The sequence below is a fragment of the Meriones unguiculatus genome, chromosome 3 (assembly GCF_030254825.1).
Source record: "Meriones unguiculatus strain TT.TT164.6M chromosome 3, Bangor_MerUng_6.1, whole genome shotgun sequence".
Lineage (NCBI taxonomy): Eukaryota > Metazoa > Chordata > Mammalia > Rodentia > Muridae > Meriones > Meriones unguiculatus.
In genome coordinates, this window is record NC_083351.1 from 10,194,678 (window position 1) to 10,210,110 (window position 15,433).

At 51.8% G+C, this 15,433-nt stretch overlaps 1 protein-coding gene and 1 long non-coding RNA gene across 14 annotated transcripts in view; one reads left to right on the plus strand and one right to left on the minus strand.

Annotated features, from left to right (window-relative positions):
• The window catches only part of Kazn (kazrin, periplakin interacting protein), a 921,379-nt gene extending 913,643 nt beyond the window's left edge, over window positions 1-7,736 (plus strand). For 2 of the 5 annotated variants that reach the window (XM_060379130.1, XM_060379132.1), the window contains 2 exons: window positions 2,216-2,330; window positions 4,187-7,722. In XM_060379130.1, coding sequence (XP_060235113.1) covers window positions 2,216-2,330; window positions 4,187-4,354 — 283 coding nt within the window. In that variant the 3' untranslated portion in view covers window positions 4,355-7,722. Of the gene's footprint in view, window positions 1-2,215; window positions 2,331-4,186 lie in introns of all 5 variants that reach the window. The other 3 variants (XM_060379131.1, XM_060379133.1, XM_060379134.1) reach the window with 3 other exon arrangements.
• LOC110545122 (uncharacterized) overlaps window positions 1-15,433 on the minus strand; it is a 29,639-nt gene that overhangs the window by 7,219 nt on the left and 6,987 nt on the right. For 4 of the 9 annotated variants that reach the window (XR_009590496.1, XR_002476231.2, XR_009590500.1 and 1 more), the window contains one exon: window positions 8,419-14,736. This is a non-coding gene — a long non-coding RNA (uncharacterized LOC110545122). The remainder of the gene's footprint in view (window positions 1-8,418; window positions 14,737-15,433) is intronic. The other 5 variants (XR_009590499.1, XR_009590493.1, XR_009590494.1 and 2 more) reach the window with 5 other exon arrangements.

Genomic DNA, 15,433 nt, shown 5'->3' on the forward strand with positions numbered 1-15,433 from the left:
TCAGAGTGGACAGTCTTTCCTGCGTTCTTCTATTTGATTAGTAGATTTTACACTCACATTCTCAAGACTTAATGGTCTATACAGGTTTGATTGGTTTGGGCTTTTTTTTTTTTTTTTGAATAGCTTGAATTTATTAAAGGACATTTTGTTTTTGTTTTTGAGACAGGGTTTCTCTGTGTAGCCCTGGCTGTTCTGGAACTCGGTCTACAGACCAAGCTGGCCTGGAACTCACAGAGTTCCTGCCTCTGCCTCTGCCTGCTGGGATTAAAGGCGTGCACCGCCACCACCTGGCTTAATAAAGGATGATTAAAAGTAGGAAGGTTAAGAGAAAGAGAGGTGCCTCAAGGGAAATAAGAGCGGCTCAAGGACAGGGCTGTGGGCTTCCTGGGAGGAGCCAGCTCGCTTTGTTGGGGGGCTGGGGATTTTAGGGGAGCAGGTTATTACTGCTGCCCTTTGAGACATGGTCTCATTACGTAGCCCAAACTGGCCTTGAGTCATGCGTCCTCCTGCCTCCCCCTCCCCAAGCGTGGGAACTGCAGGTGTGTGCCACCACACCTGGCCTGTAGTCTTCCTGCTTGTGCCCTTCTGTCTGGTTTTGGTATCAGTGCAGTCCTGGCCTGTCAGGGTGAAGAGAGGGAGGGGTTCCCTCCTCTTCTGTTTCCTGGGAGGGGTTATAGGGCAGGTGTCCACTATTCTTTAGCTGTTTGGGAAGCCACCAATTCAATCTCTGCTTGCAAGAGGTTTATCTAGACTTTATATCTCATTTTTAAAGATTTTGATTGTTTTTGATAGTGTGTGTGTGTGTGCGTGTGTGTGTGTGTGTGTGTGTGTGTGTGTGTAGGGATATATGCATGTGAGTGCAGGTACCCAAGGCAGGATTTTGGATCCCTTGGAGCTGGAGGCGCACATGCTTGGAAGCCAACTAATAGGGGCGCTCTTAACCCCCGAGCCATCTCTGCAGCCCTAGACTTTCTATTTCTTCCTGAGGAAGGAAGGAAGGCTTTTCTTCTTAGAATCACCTCCTTTTTCCTAACTACACATTGTAACAGGCTTAAAATCCTCAGAGCCCTGGAGGGCATCAGTAGACATTGATGGATCTGCTTAGACCTTGACCACGAGGATAGCAGGTGTCTCTGGACTATCTAGGGCTAGTGGGTGAGCACGTGGCTCCTTGTGGCAAGTCCCTGGGAGCTGCTTGAAAGCTGTAGGATTTCTGTCTATAGAAGCAGAAGGAAGTGAGCTTGCTCCAGCATTTGTAGGCCGCTAGGCCAGGGACAGAGAGGTCGTGCAGCCTTTAGCCAAGGCCTGCAAAATTGCTGTCCCCTCCGTCCACACTCTGCTGGAGAGGCAAGGTCCCTGAACTGCGCTTCACGAGCCCAGGAGACAGGCTTCAGTCAGCTAAGGGAACACAGAACCCTAAAAGTTCCTAAGGAACTTTAGAGACGACCTCAGTGGCAGAGAGTCACCCACACACACACCAGAGGAGACAGTTGTCCCAGGCTCATGGTGAGATGCTTGAGGCAGTTCCTAGAACTGATATGAATGGGGCAGTTCTGCATGAGGCCTCTGCCCTCTGCGCTCCTTCCTTGTCAGTACCTTCAGCTTTCAGAGAGGAGGAGAAGCAGGATGGGGGATGGTAGTGGTGACACTTTGAGCGGCTCAAGGACAGGGTTCCCCCAGTGTGGTCCTCCCAGAATGTTGTGAGTTAAATGAGAAAATGCCAGCTGGGAAAACATTCCTAGTCATTAAGATCAATATCATGCTCTATCTTGGCCGGCATCCCAGACTGGGTTCCCAGCCACACACACACACACACACACACACACACACACACCATGAGGAAGGTTCATTGGTGTTTCTTTTTAACCAGGGCTGGAGGTAGGACCCAGAGCCCAGCATATTCTAGAAGAGCATTCTATTACTGAGCTATAGCCACAGCCCTTTCATATTGTTATGTTTTGTTTTGTTTTTTAATGTGCACAAGTTTGCCTGCTCATGTGTGCACCACGCGCAAACCTGGTGCCCACGGAGGCCAGAAGAGGGCATCAGATCCCCTCAACTGGAGTTATGTAGACACTCGTGAGTCACCGCGGGAAGCAAACTCCAGTATTCTCTCTGAAGGATCAGCTGGTGCTCTTAGGCAATGAGAGTGTGGGGTGGGGACAGTGGCAGCAGGCAGGCTCTTCTACTGAGTCTAACCTGTAAAATGTCTCAGCTCCTCAGGCATCCGGGAGTCTGAGCGCTTTGGTACCCCACCCGGCAGGGCCCCCAGCATCACCAGAGCTGGGAAAGAAGAGAGTGGTGGCAACAGCAAGTACAGAGCTGGCCGGGTAAGTGGTCCTTCTCTCCTCAGGGTCAGCCATTCTTTCCTGGATGTACCGAGGGCTCCTTTGTCACCATCATGTATCTGGGCCTTTGCTTAAAAGAATGCCCAGTGACAAGGGTCCATACAAGGCAGGGCCTAGGGCACAGTGGCTACAGATTGTAAGATCACCTCACCCTGGCCTTCTGGAGCAAATGACTCCTGGGATTCAGAGCATCCATTACAGCTGCCTGCTGGGAGGCATCAGAGAGCCATAGAAACCTGAAAAGCTCCGATTTAGATTCTGAACTCCACAGCCAGCAAAGAACCTATAGTGTACCCAGTAGGACAGCACAGAACAAGGACAGCTGAACTCCGTAGCCAGCAAGGGACCTCTAGCGTACCTAGTAGGACAGCACAGAACAGGGGCAGCTGGCCAAAGACCAACAGAAAGCCCAGATGTAATCCGCCTCATGTCCCTTTCACTTGGTGGCACATGGATCTCAGCTGGGCATAGGAGGGGCACGGCAGGAACAGGTTGCCACCAGCTTCTGAGGATGCCATATCCTGGGCCGGCCATTCTTGGCTATTCTCAGTTTTTGCTTTGGTGTCTGTTTTGTGGCGCTGCAAGCCGACGCCAGGCGAGCATTCTAGCACAGGACTATACCCCAAGCAGCCCTCCTTGTTTGTCTGTCTTGTTTGTTCTTTAAAAATCTTTTTTTATTATATGTGTGTGCATGCAGAGGTCACAGGGCAACTTGGAGGCGTCACATCTCTTCTACCACCAATGTGGGTGCCAGGGACTGAACTCAGAGCATCAGTCTTGGCGTCAGCTACCTTTACCTACTACGCCATCTTGCCAGCCTGTTCCTGCTTTGTTTGTTTGTTTTGTTTTGTTTTGAGATACATCTCACTTACAGCCAAATCTGGCCTGAAACTCACCATCCTCTGGCCCCAGCTTCCCAAGTGGAGGGATGAAAGGCACATCCCTTAAGGTTCTAGGACTTGCATTCAGTTGCAAGCACCTTCATGCCAAAGGAGTAAAAATTTGTTGGGAGGGAGGGGGATGCAAAAAAAAATTGTTTTTCTTTCCTGTCATGTCCCTGCATAGATACACACAGCTACCTACAGATACATACAGTGGGGAAATTAGGAAGCCCTGTCTGAAAAGTCCTTGTGGGAGAATGGCTTTCAAGTAGGGACCATTCTAGAAAGACAGACAGGCAGACCACACGACTGCTAAGTGTTGGGGCAACAGAAATCGACTCAGAACCAGCGGCCCCATCAAGAGCCCACTGTGTGGGGGGACAGTTCCCACAGGACACCTGCTCTGAGTCTCCCAACCACCCCCATCCCCCACCCTGAGCCCTCAGTGCTCTACAGATGTCTGCTGTCCCCAACAGTCCATCTACGGAGACATCACTTTTCCCATTGTGTAGCTGAGAAAATCATCAGAGAAGGGCAGTGGCTTATCTCAGGTCCCACAGCCAGACACACAAGACAGGGGCTCTGACGCCCATGTACAGCCATACTTGTGGCCATACCAAATGGCACTAGACTGTTCCTTCTAGATTGAGCATGTAGTAAGACCTCCTTCCCACACATGCTTACACACACTTTGTCCCATCTACCCACTAGCAACAGGAGGGAGGGAAGAGAGTATAGGGTCATTAGTCTGAAGTAACTCCTGTAACTAATTTAGTCTCTCTAGCACAGAATTTTTGCAAATTCCTTCCATGTGTCTGGGCAGTAGGAGGGGTACTCCTAACAGAGGAGTCCAGAGAGGCTCAGAGAGATGCTGAAGGTCACGCAGCAATTAGGCTGGAGATGCCGCACCGCCCGGTTCATCTCTCTCCCCCTCTGTCCTCTGGTTTGTCTCCTCAGCTGCCCCTGGGGAAGATAGGAAGGGGCTTCAGCAGCAAAGAGCCTGATTTTCACGATGACTACGGCTCTCTCGAGAATGAGGACTGTGCAGACGATGACCTTGTCCAAGGCAGGCCCGAGCAGTGCCGTCTGGAGGGATACAACAGCTTGGAGGTCACCAATGTGTAAGAAAGCCGCATGACTCAACTCCAAGAGAACAAGGAAGAAGAACCCAACGGCCCAGTGCTGCCCATCCCCACTGTACAGAATGACCGGGACAAGGACAGACGTCATGCCATGCCAGGTCAGAGTTCCCAGAGATGACCACAATTTCCAGGGGGCACCAAGGACAGAGAATGCCCACCTAGATGTCTTGTATCTCTGAGGGCAGGCCCTGCGGACACGGTCACCCAGCCGTGACCCAGCATGTGGCCCTGGAGCTGCTGTTCAAAGAACAAACGTCACTGAACTTCCAAGAAGGGTGGAGGGGTGTCAGTCTCTGGGACACCCTGCCAGGAGGAACAGCCTGGGCAGAGCCAAGGGTACTGAGAACCAGCTGCAAAGCCAGCCAGCAGCAGCCGGGTGGTGAATGCCGACCGTCAGCCCCACTGGGCAGAGAACTTGAACTCTGACCTGGTTCCTCACTCTGGAAGGGTGTGAAATGGTATGAGCATCCCTGCCGCTTTAGGAGCAGCACATCATGATCTGGACATGTTGGAAGCAGGAGGGGGATCTCTGCAGAGCGGAGGGACCTGACAGCAGCAGCCCCGGCAGTGGCAGACATCCTGTCACTAGCATGAATGTGACTTCAAGAGCAGGAGGAGGAGGAGTACTAAGCTCTGTCCCAAATAGCTGTTCCAAGTGTGGGCATAAAATGGGAGACTGCTTGTCACTAACCCAGCAAAACTCTTATGCGAGAGCCCTGTCAGCCGAGACAGGTGTGCGCACCCATGACCTAACAGAGGCGCAGATCCCACAGAACAAGGCCACTGGGTTGTCTGAGCTTTGACCCGCCACCGTGTTGCTGTGTGGCCTCTTCCCGGTGACCTCAGCGCTCTGTGCCTCAGTGTCTTACCTGTAACACTTCCGGTTCCTCCCAGGGGAGCTGTGAGGACTAACCTTTGCTAACACTTGTCAGAAGCCTTGAACTTCTCAGGAAACGACTGGAGGGATGGGATGGGGAGGACTGAATCTAACTTCCATCCACAACTTTTGCAGACACTGGGTGAGTTCGCTCCATTTGGGATGGGGAGATAGGCAAGGGCTCGTGCAGAATGTTTAATATTGAGCATTTGCAAAAATGCCTGCAGTCCTACTGGGTGCAGGGTCCAAGCTGACTTTGCCAATTGGCACTAGGGAGAGCTGGTGGGCAGTTGTGCTCTATGCCAGCTCTCTCGGAGGACATTTGCACCAGGAGTCCAAGAAAGGTGCAGATGCCCGCAGCGGATGGCAGAGGCAGCCTCCGAGCCACCAAGGCCAGTCTTTTGTAGTGATATAAAGAGCTTCCCTTTGTGTGAAGATCACACAAAAGCCCCCAGCAAGCCCTGGGAGAGCCTTGAGAGTTCCTAGTGTTGAAGACATCATCTCTCTAATGATCCCATAGGCACCTGTCCGGGGTTGGGGAGACCCTCTCTGTCTGAGCATCAGCCTCTAAAGGACACACAGCAGACACCAAGACTGGAAGGGTGAGAGTGTTTATAATATGCATCCGGGCCCCTGAAATCCCAAAGCTACTGAGCCTGTAGCCCAGCAAGGACAGGAGGGTGGGGGCCTCTTCTAACCGAAGCTGACTGCCACTCTCAAAGCAAGTCCCTAAAGGGTGACCCCGCTTCTCGACCCAGGAATATACCGTTGGCCTCTCTGGAAATGCTGCCAGCTATGCTGGTTCCATGAATGGGGAAGGTCTAGGGAGACACCACACTGCCTTCCTAAGGGCTGTGATTCCTACAGCATCAGAAGGCTCCTTCTCAGCAGATGTGGGCCTCTACCCCAGGCTCCTCCGCCAATCTCCATCCACACTCACTGGTCACTTCTAGAACATTCTCTGTCTTGATTCCTAGCCACAGAAGGCAGGGGTTGTCATGTGAAGTGGAGAGGGGGGGTCTCTCCTAAGCCTGGCGAGCATGGAGCACTCAGAACAGGGAACCCCCCACCCAAAGACTGAGGTCATGAAGATGGGCGGGGCCCTGGCAGATGTGACTTTGGACTGCAGGAGCATGGGGAAGAGACAGCCTTGGCAGGACCATGATACCCCCTCCCAGAAAGCCAAGGACCACTTCAAAGGCAGTGGGGGAAAGTGCCTCCGGGGTGGTGGCAACTTCAGGGTCTCACTTTAGGAGAAGCCAGTGTGGACGGTGATGATGTCCCCCGACCCACGAAAGGGTTTGTAAATGCAAGGCAAATGAGCCGTGAACAGCAGCGTCCCACACCTTCCCAGAGGGAATTCTAACAGAGTAACAATAAATGCTTGGCCTTGAGGCAATCCTTCTAATAGTTGGCTTTCTCCTTTATGTGTGTGTCTGTACACACACATAGACAGACACACACAGAGACACACAGACACTCCCCAGCACACCCAGCACACATCTCTGCTTTCAAGCATATAACTTGCCTCTCCCAGTGACAACTAAGAGCGGGATCCAGGCACACTCTGGTCTGCAGGGAAGTCCCTCTCTGGGTACCGTCTCCTGAGGAGACTCTCATAACTCCCCTGGGAGCTGTCTGTAGTCCCAGAAGACCCCGTGCAGCTCGTCCCCATCTTCACTCTGAACAAAGTCGTTTGGAGTGTAGATGGGTGGATCTGACAGTCAGCACAAGTGTCCAAGGACCCACACAGGTGCCACCGCCATCAGGACAGATAGAGGGACCTTCCCAGCCAAGTCCTTGTCATCATAGGTGGGGCTGGCCTGTGGACTCTACCCAGAACCTTTAGCTACCACAGAAGCTGCCGGCGTAGCCCCGTTCATCCTGTCTGCATCTCCCAGAGGCTTTGGCTTGAGACTAAGGACAGGGAGTATGTGCTCTCCAAAGGAGGCGCTGAGTGGGCAGGAGACGAGAGCTAGAAGATACAGGGAACAAGGTTTACCTGCTGCCATTGGGCTCTGCTCCTGAGGCCCTGATGGCTCTGGGCAAGTTTGTCTTCTGCTACGTTTTCCTTTATGTGCTTGCATTTGAGTGAGGGTCTTGGTCTAGCCCAGGACGACCTGGGACTTATTTTACAGCCCAGGCTAGCCTCTACACTGACAGTAATCCTATCTCTGCTACCCAAGTGCTGGGATTATAGACATGTGTCACCACGTCTGGCGTGTTTTTGTTCAGTTTTAATACAAGAAGGGTTTGCTGGGTGTGTGGTGTTACCCCGTGGTTACCCAGTGCTCTTGAGTTCTCCCTGAATCCGGCCATTTAAGTACCGTGTTCCATGTCAGGCATTCACGCCCTGACGGGCTGTCTTTGCCTGCATTCACAGAGCAATTTTCTTCTAGGCCACTGGTTCTCGACCTTCCTAATGCTGTGACCCCTGAATACAGTTCATGTCGTGGTGACTTCCCAACCACAAAACCGTTTTCCTTGCTACTTCACAACTGTCACTCTGCCACTGTTATGAGTCATAATGTAAATATCTGCATTTTCCCATGGCCTTAGGTGACCCCTAGGAAAGGGTTGTTCAACCTGGCCCCTGAGGGGTCGCGACCCACAGGTTGAGAACCATGCTGTTCTAGGAAGAAGGAAGGAAATGGGCCCAGTTTCCAGATTTGCCAATAAGGAAACTTCTTCTGCTCTGGAGAATTGTGTTGTAAACAACAATGAGGCCAGATGGCCCCAGGCTGGGGCTCTGTGACCCTGTGGGTAAAACTCAGTCCCGGAAAAAAGCCCACATTAACATGCCATGCCACCCATGCCTCAGTTTCCCCAGCTGTCACATGAAAACAGTCCCAACCAGAGGGGGCTACTGTGGGGATGAGCTAGGCAGACCTATACTTGGCTGGAACTCAGATAGAAATGATTGCCCTGCCCCAGGGACATCTGGCCACCTCTGGAGAAATCTGGGGTGTGGCAGGAAGATAAAGAGCCAGGCTGATGGAGCCCAAGGCATCAGTATGGCGCAGCTATCCAATTGGCATTGAGGGTCACCCTGAGTCTTTGGGTTAGTGTCCCCACATCCTCAATTCTTTCCTGGCACCTCTGTAGACTGCCAGGTTGACCTCCTCTCTGAATATCACAGGCCCCTCTTCCCTGGGGCCAAGCTCTCTTACCTGGAGGGAAGGCGATCTTCCAGTCAAGACAGATGCCTCTCCGGCCACATCCAAACATCCCATGGTTCCAGGGAACAGCCAGTTTCCACATCTCAGGTTACCTGTGGAGAAGCCAACCAACCTCGACAGAAATATTCAGAAAGACAATCGCATTTGTAACAAACAGGCAGGCTGCTGCCTTGTCCTCACTCCTCAAATGATGTGATCTCAAGTTCTATTTGCGGAGCACGTAGTACTGCCCGGCGGAAGTCATCTAGGGGTGATTTAAAGCAGATGGGAGGGTGCCTGCAGGCTGCTGTGAATTGCTGTCTCTCTTAGACCTCCTTCTCAGGGCTGAGAAACCCCAGAGGGTCCCAGACCCCCACCCCTACCTCTGGAAACCGACGCAGGAATGTTCCCTAGTGTCACTCCTCTTGAGAGCACGGCCAGACCCCATAGCTGTGGATTGGAAACCAACCCTAGCCAGTCTAAGCCGAAGTGACCATCTCTGAACTTCGGGGGACCTACAGGAAAACAAGATATACCCACAGGCCAGGGCTGTCTCTCCTGAGGCCTCTCTGCCAACCAGAAGGTTTTCTAAGCCCTCCCTGTCTTCTCCATGGCTATCTCTCCATAGTTATTCATGAAATGACACCATTTACAGACACGCAAGTCACATTGCACTAGACACCCCACCGCACCAACAACCTCATTTTCCCTTAATCTCCAAGTTCTGTCACAGCCTTAGGTACCAGGGTTAGGACGCCAGCGTCTAGATTATAAGGGTATATGATCTATCCCATCACCGTCCCCCCACAACTCAGGCTGTACTTAAGTCACTTGACTGAAGAACACCATGGTTTAGCCGTCCGTCATCTTCTGAGTGTGAACCCGAAGAAAATGGTTCCCACCTGCCTTAGTCAGGGTTTCTATTGCTGTGAAGAGACATCACGACCATGGCAATTCTTACAAAGGAGAACATTAAATTGGGGCTGCCTTACAGTTTCAGGGGTTTGGTCCATGATCATCATGGGGGGAAATATTGGTGGCGTGCAGGCAGACATGGTGCTGGAGAAGGGGCTGGGAGTTCTACCTCCCGACCTGCAGGCTACAGGAAGTGAACTGTCCTGAGCTTCTGAGACCTCAAAGCCCACCCCCTAGTCACACTCCTCCAACAAAACCCACACACCACCCCTTCCTCCAACTCCTACAATGCCACCTTCTCCCCACACCCATATGCAACACCCTCCAGTGTCTGCTGCATGGGAAGAGCTGTGTCCACGTCGTGGAGGTAGACTGTCTTGACTGGAAGATTGCCTTCCCTCCAGGTAAGAAAGACACCTCTGAATTCTTTCATATAAACATTGACTGATTCTTGCTGTTCAAGGTGCCCATCCCTCTTAGCCTGTGACTCCAAAGGCAGTGAGTAGCCAGATGTTTAGCTGCCACCCTGTGTGCCCCCTCCAACGCACCTCCAGGATTTCCATTTCCATACAGAATTCAGAGGCCGGGTGTAGGCTCTCTATGTGAAGACTGACATGCTCACTGCAGGCCCCGGTTCCTGCTGCAATAGGAACCAAGTGGGTGATTCTAGGACACAGCCAAGAGCTTGGCTTGCCACTGCCCTGGGATGACCTTCCTGAGGTCAACGATAGCGTTCAATCCCAGAGTGGGCCACTAGGTGGCGGGACGTGCCCCTTACCAGTCCCAGGCCCTTACCTGCTGCGTTCAACTCTGGAGGTGCAGATCCTCCCAGAGCTGCAGTCCTGCAAAGCCCACCACAGCTGAGCCCCTTGAAGTTCTTGCCTCTCCCAGCAGACCCAAAGGATGGCCCTCGGTGGAGAAACATCTTTTGTTCCCCCAACAGAAGGCAGGGCACTCATCTTTAGTAAGGAGGGCAGAATGTAGACTCTGGCTTCTGCGTGAATCAGGAAACCGGAAGCCCATCCTCACCCATCCCATTCTAGTAGAAGGTCCCATTGTGGTGGGGGGAGGGGAGAGTCATCAGGAGAGGCTGGTGAGATGGCTTAGGAGGTAAAGACACTTGCCACCAAAGCTGTGACCCTCCTCCCACTTGGCAAAAGTGTTTAAGTCAGAGGAACCACAGGAGAATAGTGGGAATGCAGCCATCAGCTTCAGGGGATTTCCACAGAGCTGGGCAGCACTTCCCTCCTCCCCCATAGCCACAGGGTCACTAATTCAGCCTGTGTGGCCACTGCTTCCTTTTCTCAGCAGCTGGGTCGGTCGGGGAAACCATGACACCAGCCAAGCTGCTTTCAGCTCAGGTCACCTCCAACCCGTTCCTGAGGCCAGGGCCTCTCAGTGTTCCCTTCACCATCCTCTGCCTCCGAGGAGATGGGAAGTCCAGGTCTGGCTTTGCAGCCCTCTGGGTAAATCCCACAGAGCCTCACCGTGGTTCTCGTGTCCATAGAGAAAGGACAGCTGGGTTTGATGTCCAGGATTCTGACCTTGGCCTTCAAGTCACAGGTGTTCTGAGACTGGCTACCCGTTCCCTTGAGCATGGGCCTCTTCCTGACCCAGGGCATCTGGATTCATGCTGGGAGCTTTTCTCTGAGGTCCACAATAAGAGTTTGTGTTTCTAAAGCAACCTGCCAAGAACCAGCATTGCTGTCTGCACTTGAACTCGACCGTGACTGTCACCAACTCCGTCTTACAGATAAGGATGCCGAAGCTCCAAAGGGCTAAACAGCTTACCCAAGGCTCTGAGCCCAGTCAGAACCCCACAAAGCTAGGGCTTAGCCCCTTGGTGGCTGGGCTGTGGAGCCATGCACCTGGGTAGCAAGCAAGCAGTTGCCACCTGCATCTACAACTCTCGACACCCATGCTAGAAGCCCAGGATCAGTGTAACGGCAATATGAGGTGAAAGAAATCATTAATCTTCTAGCAGGAAAACATCAGTCCCAGGCGGGCCTGTGGATAAATCCCAGGTGTTTAAGAGACTGAGGCAAGAGGATTATAAACTCAAGGGCAGGTGGGTGACTTGGTGAGCAGTGTGTGTGTGTGTGTGTGTGTGTGTGTGTGTGTGTGTATGCGCGCACGCAGTACTTGTCTAGCTAGCTCACCTGGAGTCCTGGCTTCCATCCTCAGCATGGCAAGAAACAGGTGTGTTACTGCACCTGTAATCTCAGCATTAGGAAGGTAGAAGCAGAAGGATTAGGAGTTCAAAGTCATCCTCAGCTACTAAGTGAGCTCAAGGCCAATCTAGGCTACATGAGACCCTATCTCTGAATAAATAAATAGAAACACCAAAAAGAAGACCAGGGGTGAAGTTCAAAGGTCCAGAGCTTGCCTAGCAAAACCGAGGGCATGGGCTCAATCCCTAAAAGGAGGAAGAAAGAAAGAAAAATTTTAAATCTTAATTAATAAAATATACTTCAAACTTAAGTTACAAAAAGAAAACCCCAAAATGTTCCCCTTTCTGACCAAACAGGGAGCCAGTGGCTCAAAGATGCCACCTCAATGGCCCATGGACCCCACGCGACTCCTGAGGAAACCTACAGCTGTGCTGTCTCTATCCCAAGCTGTGCTGCCTCTCAGGGCTCCGAGGGAGCTGGTGGCCAGCGTTCAGCCTCGAGCAAAGCTGGCAGCGGCGGAGGGCTAGTGGGACACGCTTAGCAGGGGGTCCTGCCCACTAGAGTGAGGGAGCCACGCCTTCCTGGCCAGACGCTAAGAACGGCAGAAGCCCCTACCTGCCAGGCCTGAGGCTGCTAGCAGCCAGGCCCCTAGCCGAAGCCCCGGGCAGACCTCAAGCCTCTGAGTGATAACTCGATTTTCTGAAAAATGACTTCACTCTGCTTGCTCGCTCAGCAGCAGCCAGCGACCGCCGAAGTAACTCGATTTGCCAGCTCAGTGACTCAGCCTCCGGTTTCATCCTTCCCTCCTGGCCCATGCCATCCTCCAGGGAGCAGTCTGTTCGGGCTGGCTGGAGTTCCAGGGGTACACCCAGTCTGAACACAAGCCGCTGAGGCAGCACCAGCCAATCAGTCACCTTCAGAGGCGGGCTTTAAGGAAAAGCCAGACCAATGGTCTTTGGGTCTCTTTCGAGTGAGGACACTGGGGAAAGTGTGGCTGAGAATCACCGTTATACCTTTGGTCAGGTGGGGACTGATTAAGAAGGAACTGAGCTCCGGGTTCGAGTCCCATTCATTCAAGGGCAATCACGGCTATGTAGGGATCTTAAGACCGGAGTGGAATACATGAAATTCTGTCTCAAAAATCAAGACAAGGGACTGGGGACGTGACTCCATGCTTAAACTGCTTGCAGATCTCCAGAACCCATATGACAAGTCTGCACTGCAGACTTTTGCACACCTGTAACCTCTGTGCTGGGGAGGGGCTTGTTGGCCAGCCAGTCTAGCCAATCAGTGATCTCCAAGACCCAATGGGCATCTCCATCAACTGAGTGATGACATCTCTAACCCAATGCAGTTACTCAAAACACCTCGAACCTCTAGCTGTCACATGCACACACACACACACACACACACACACACACACACACACACACAAAATAAAGAGGAAATCAACCTGGCTATGCTGTAGGGAAGGGTGGGGAATGCATTGAGGCAGCTTGAGAGGCTAAAGTGACAGCCACAAGCCTATAATCCCAGGTTAACAGGGGTGGGTGGGAGCATTGCTGTGTTACATACAGGGACAAAGGAACATGTCCCTGGCATGGACATGTCATCAGAAAATCAGCCAGCGGGCACTATCCGTGGTTGTTCTGAGGTCCAGCCCAGGTGATGCCTGGAGGACATCAGGGCTGTTCCTGGCAGACACCGACCAGGCTCGAGATTCCAAAGAGTGTCTGAGCCCAGACACCAGAGACAACTATGAGGGAGAAGTGCAGGGATAAGAAGAGTGCCGTAGACATCATGAGTCCTGGAAATAAGACTGACTACCTGACCAGAGGGACAGACAGCCCCAGAGTGACCAACAGCCTTTGTTTCCTTCTTTTAAAACTCCTTAGCTGGAAATTAAGAGTATGGCGGTGTCTTCCTAGGATGTTAATCTCTTGCTCCTCAGACTGGGCTCTCCGAGTACGCTGAACCTTGAAGACTCAGCCTCTAGGGCCAGTGACATGGCTCAGTGGTAGCCTATTACATAACTGGGAAGGTCGAGGGAGGAGGATCATAAGATGAAGGCCAGCCTGACCTGTGTTCTGTCTCTCATGTTGCTATGAAAACAAACGCCTGATGAAGAAAGTTAAGGAAGGGAGGGTGGAGAGGATTGTTTTCTCCACAGTTTGACACACAGCCTCTCAAAGTTAAGGTACGGGAGGTGTGGTGACAGGAATGTGAGGCAGGCAGCCATGTCGCAGCCGTAGCCAGTGTCTTGGTTACTTTTCTATTGCTGTGCTGAGACGCCAAGGCCAAGGAAACTTGTAGGAGAAAAACATCTCTTTTGGGGTCACAGTTTCAAAGGGTGAGTCCACGACCGTTATGATGGAGAGCATGGCAACAGGCAGGCAGGCAACGCTCCGGAGCAGTAGCTGAGATGCTCACGTGTTGAGCCACAACCAAGGTGCAGAGACAGAGCTAACTAGAGGGGGTGTGGGCTTTTGAAACCTCAAAGCCACGCCCTCAGTGGCACACCTCCTACAGCAAGGTCCCACCTCCCAACCCTTCTCAGCCTATGGGGGCTGCTCTCACGCAAACCATCACAGCTAGGAAGCAAAAAGAGTGGGATGCTGGTGCTGTTACTCCTTCCTTCTTTCCTTTCTTTTTAAAAACCTTTTTTATTTTATTTAAGTTTATTTCCTTTACATCCCAAGGGTGCCCTCCTCCCTTGTCTTCCCAGTTCCTCCTTCCCTTCCTTCCTTCTTCCCTTCTCCCTCTCCCACCTCCTCTTCCTATACACATCCCAGCACATCAAGTCACATCAGGACTGAGCATGTCCTCATCCACTGAGGCCAGGCAAGGCAGCTCTGCCAAATAGAATGGTCCAAAAGCAGGCAATAGAGTCCATATTAGAAACAGCTCCAGTGTGCCCTGACTCAACAAACAACCCACAGGAAGACCAAGCCGCCCACTGGCCACATAAGTGCAGGGGGCCTACCTAAGTCTAAACCATGCATGCTCCTTAGCTGATGTATCAGTCTGTAAACTCCCATGAGTCTGGATTAGTTGTCTCTGTTGGTCCTATTGTGGGGCTCCTGTCCCCTCCAGATCTTCTTTTCTTTCTTGAGACACGATTTTGTGCTTCTCAGGCTGGCCTTGAACTCACTAAGTGGTTGAGGGTGACATTGAACTTCTGATCTTCTTGCCTCCATCTGCCGAGTGCTGGAATTGCAGTAATGCCATGCCACACGCCCAGTATCTGTGGTGGTGAGGATGGACCTGAGGGCTTGGTGCGTTAGGCAGACACTCTCCCCACCTACCTAGCTACCTCTCCAGCCCATGGGCTGCTGGCACCCACATTCACGGCAGGTTTTCTCAGTCAGTTAAATCTCTTTGGAAAAAAAAAAAAAACCACAGAGACACACTCAGAAGTAGATCTAAGAGACTCTAAATCCAATCGAGTTGACAATAAGACTAACCATCACACCATCCTAAAGTAAAAAGGAGAGGGGCAGATATAGAGTTTCTCAAAAGGTCCGTAGATGTAACTCAGTGGTAGACCATTTGTCTAGGGTCCTGGGCAGAGAACACACACCACCACCACCACCACAGATAGATAAGGTACATAGGTAGATACATATACAAATAGATACATAGATAGATGATATATGTGAAAACAATAAAATAAAAAATAAGCAAGTGGAAAAGAATGCAGCAAACCTTTGGTCTACTCTCAGTGACCAAAACAGCAGATGCTTCATCTAATGCCAAGAATTTTAAAATTTTAAATTAAAGAAACAACCATGTGTAGGGCTGGGTATAGCTCAGTGGAAAGCACTTTCCCTGTACATGCACAGAAGCCTTGGGAGGACAGGACACTGTCGATGGACCACCTGAGGTCCCACTAAGACCCTAACACTGAGCAGCCATGCCCACTTGGTCAAGCCACTTGGTCC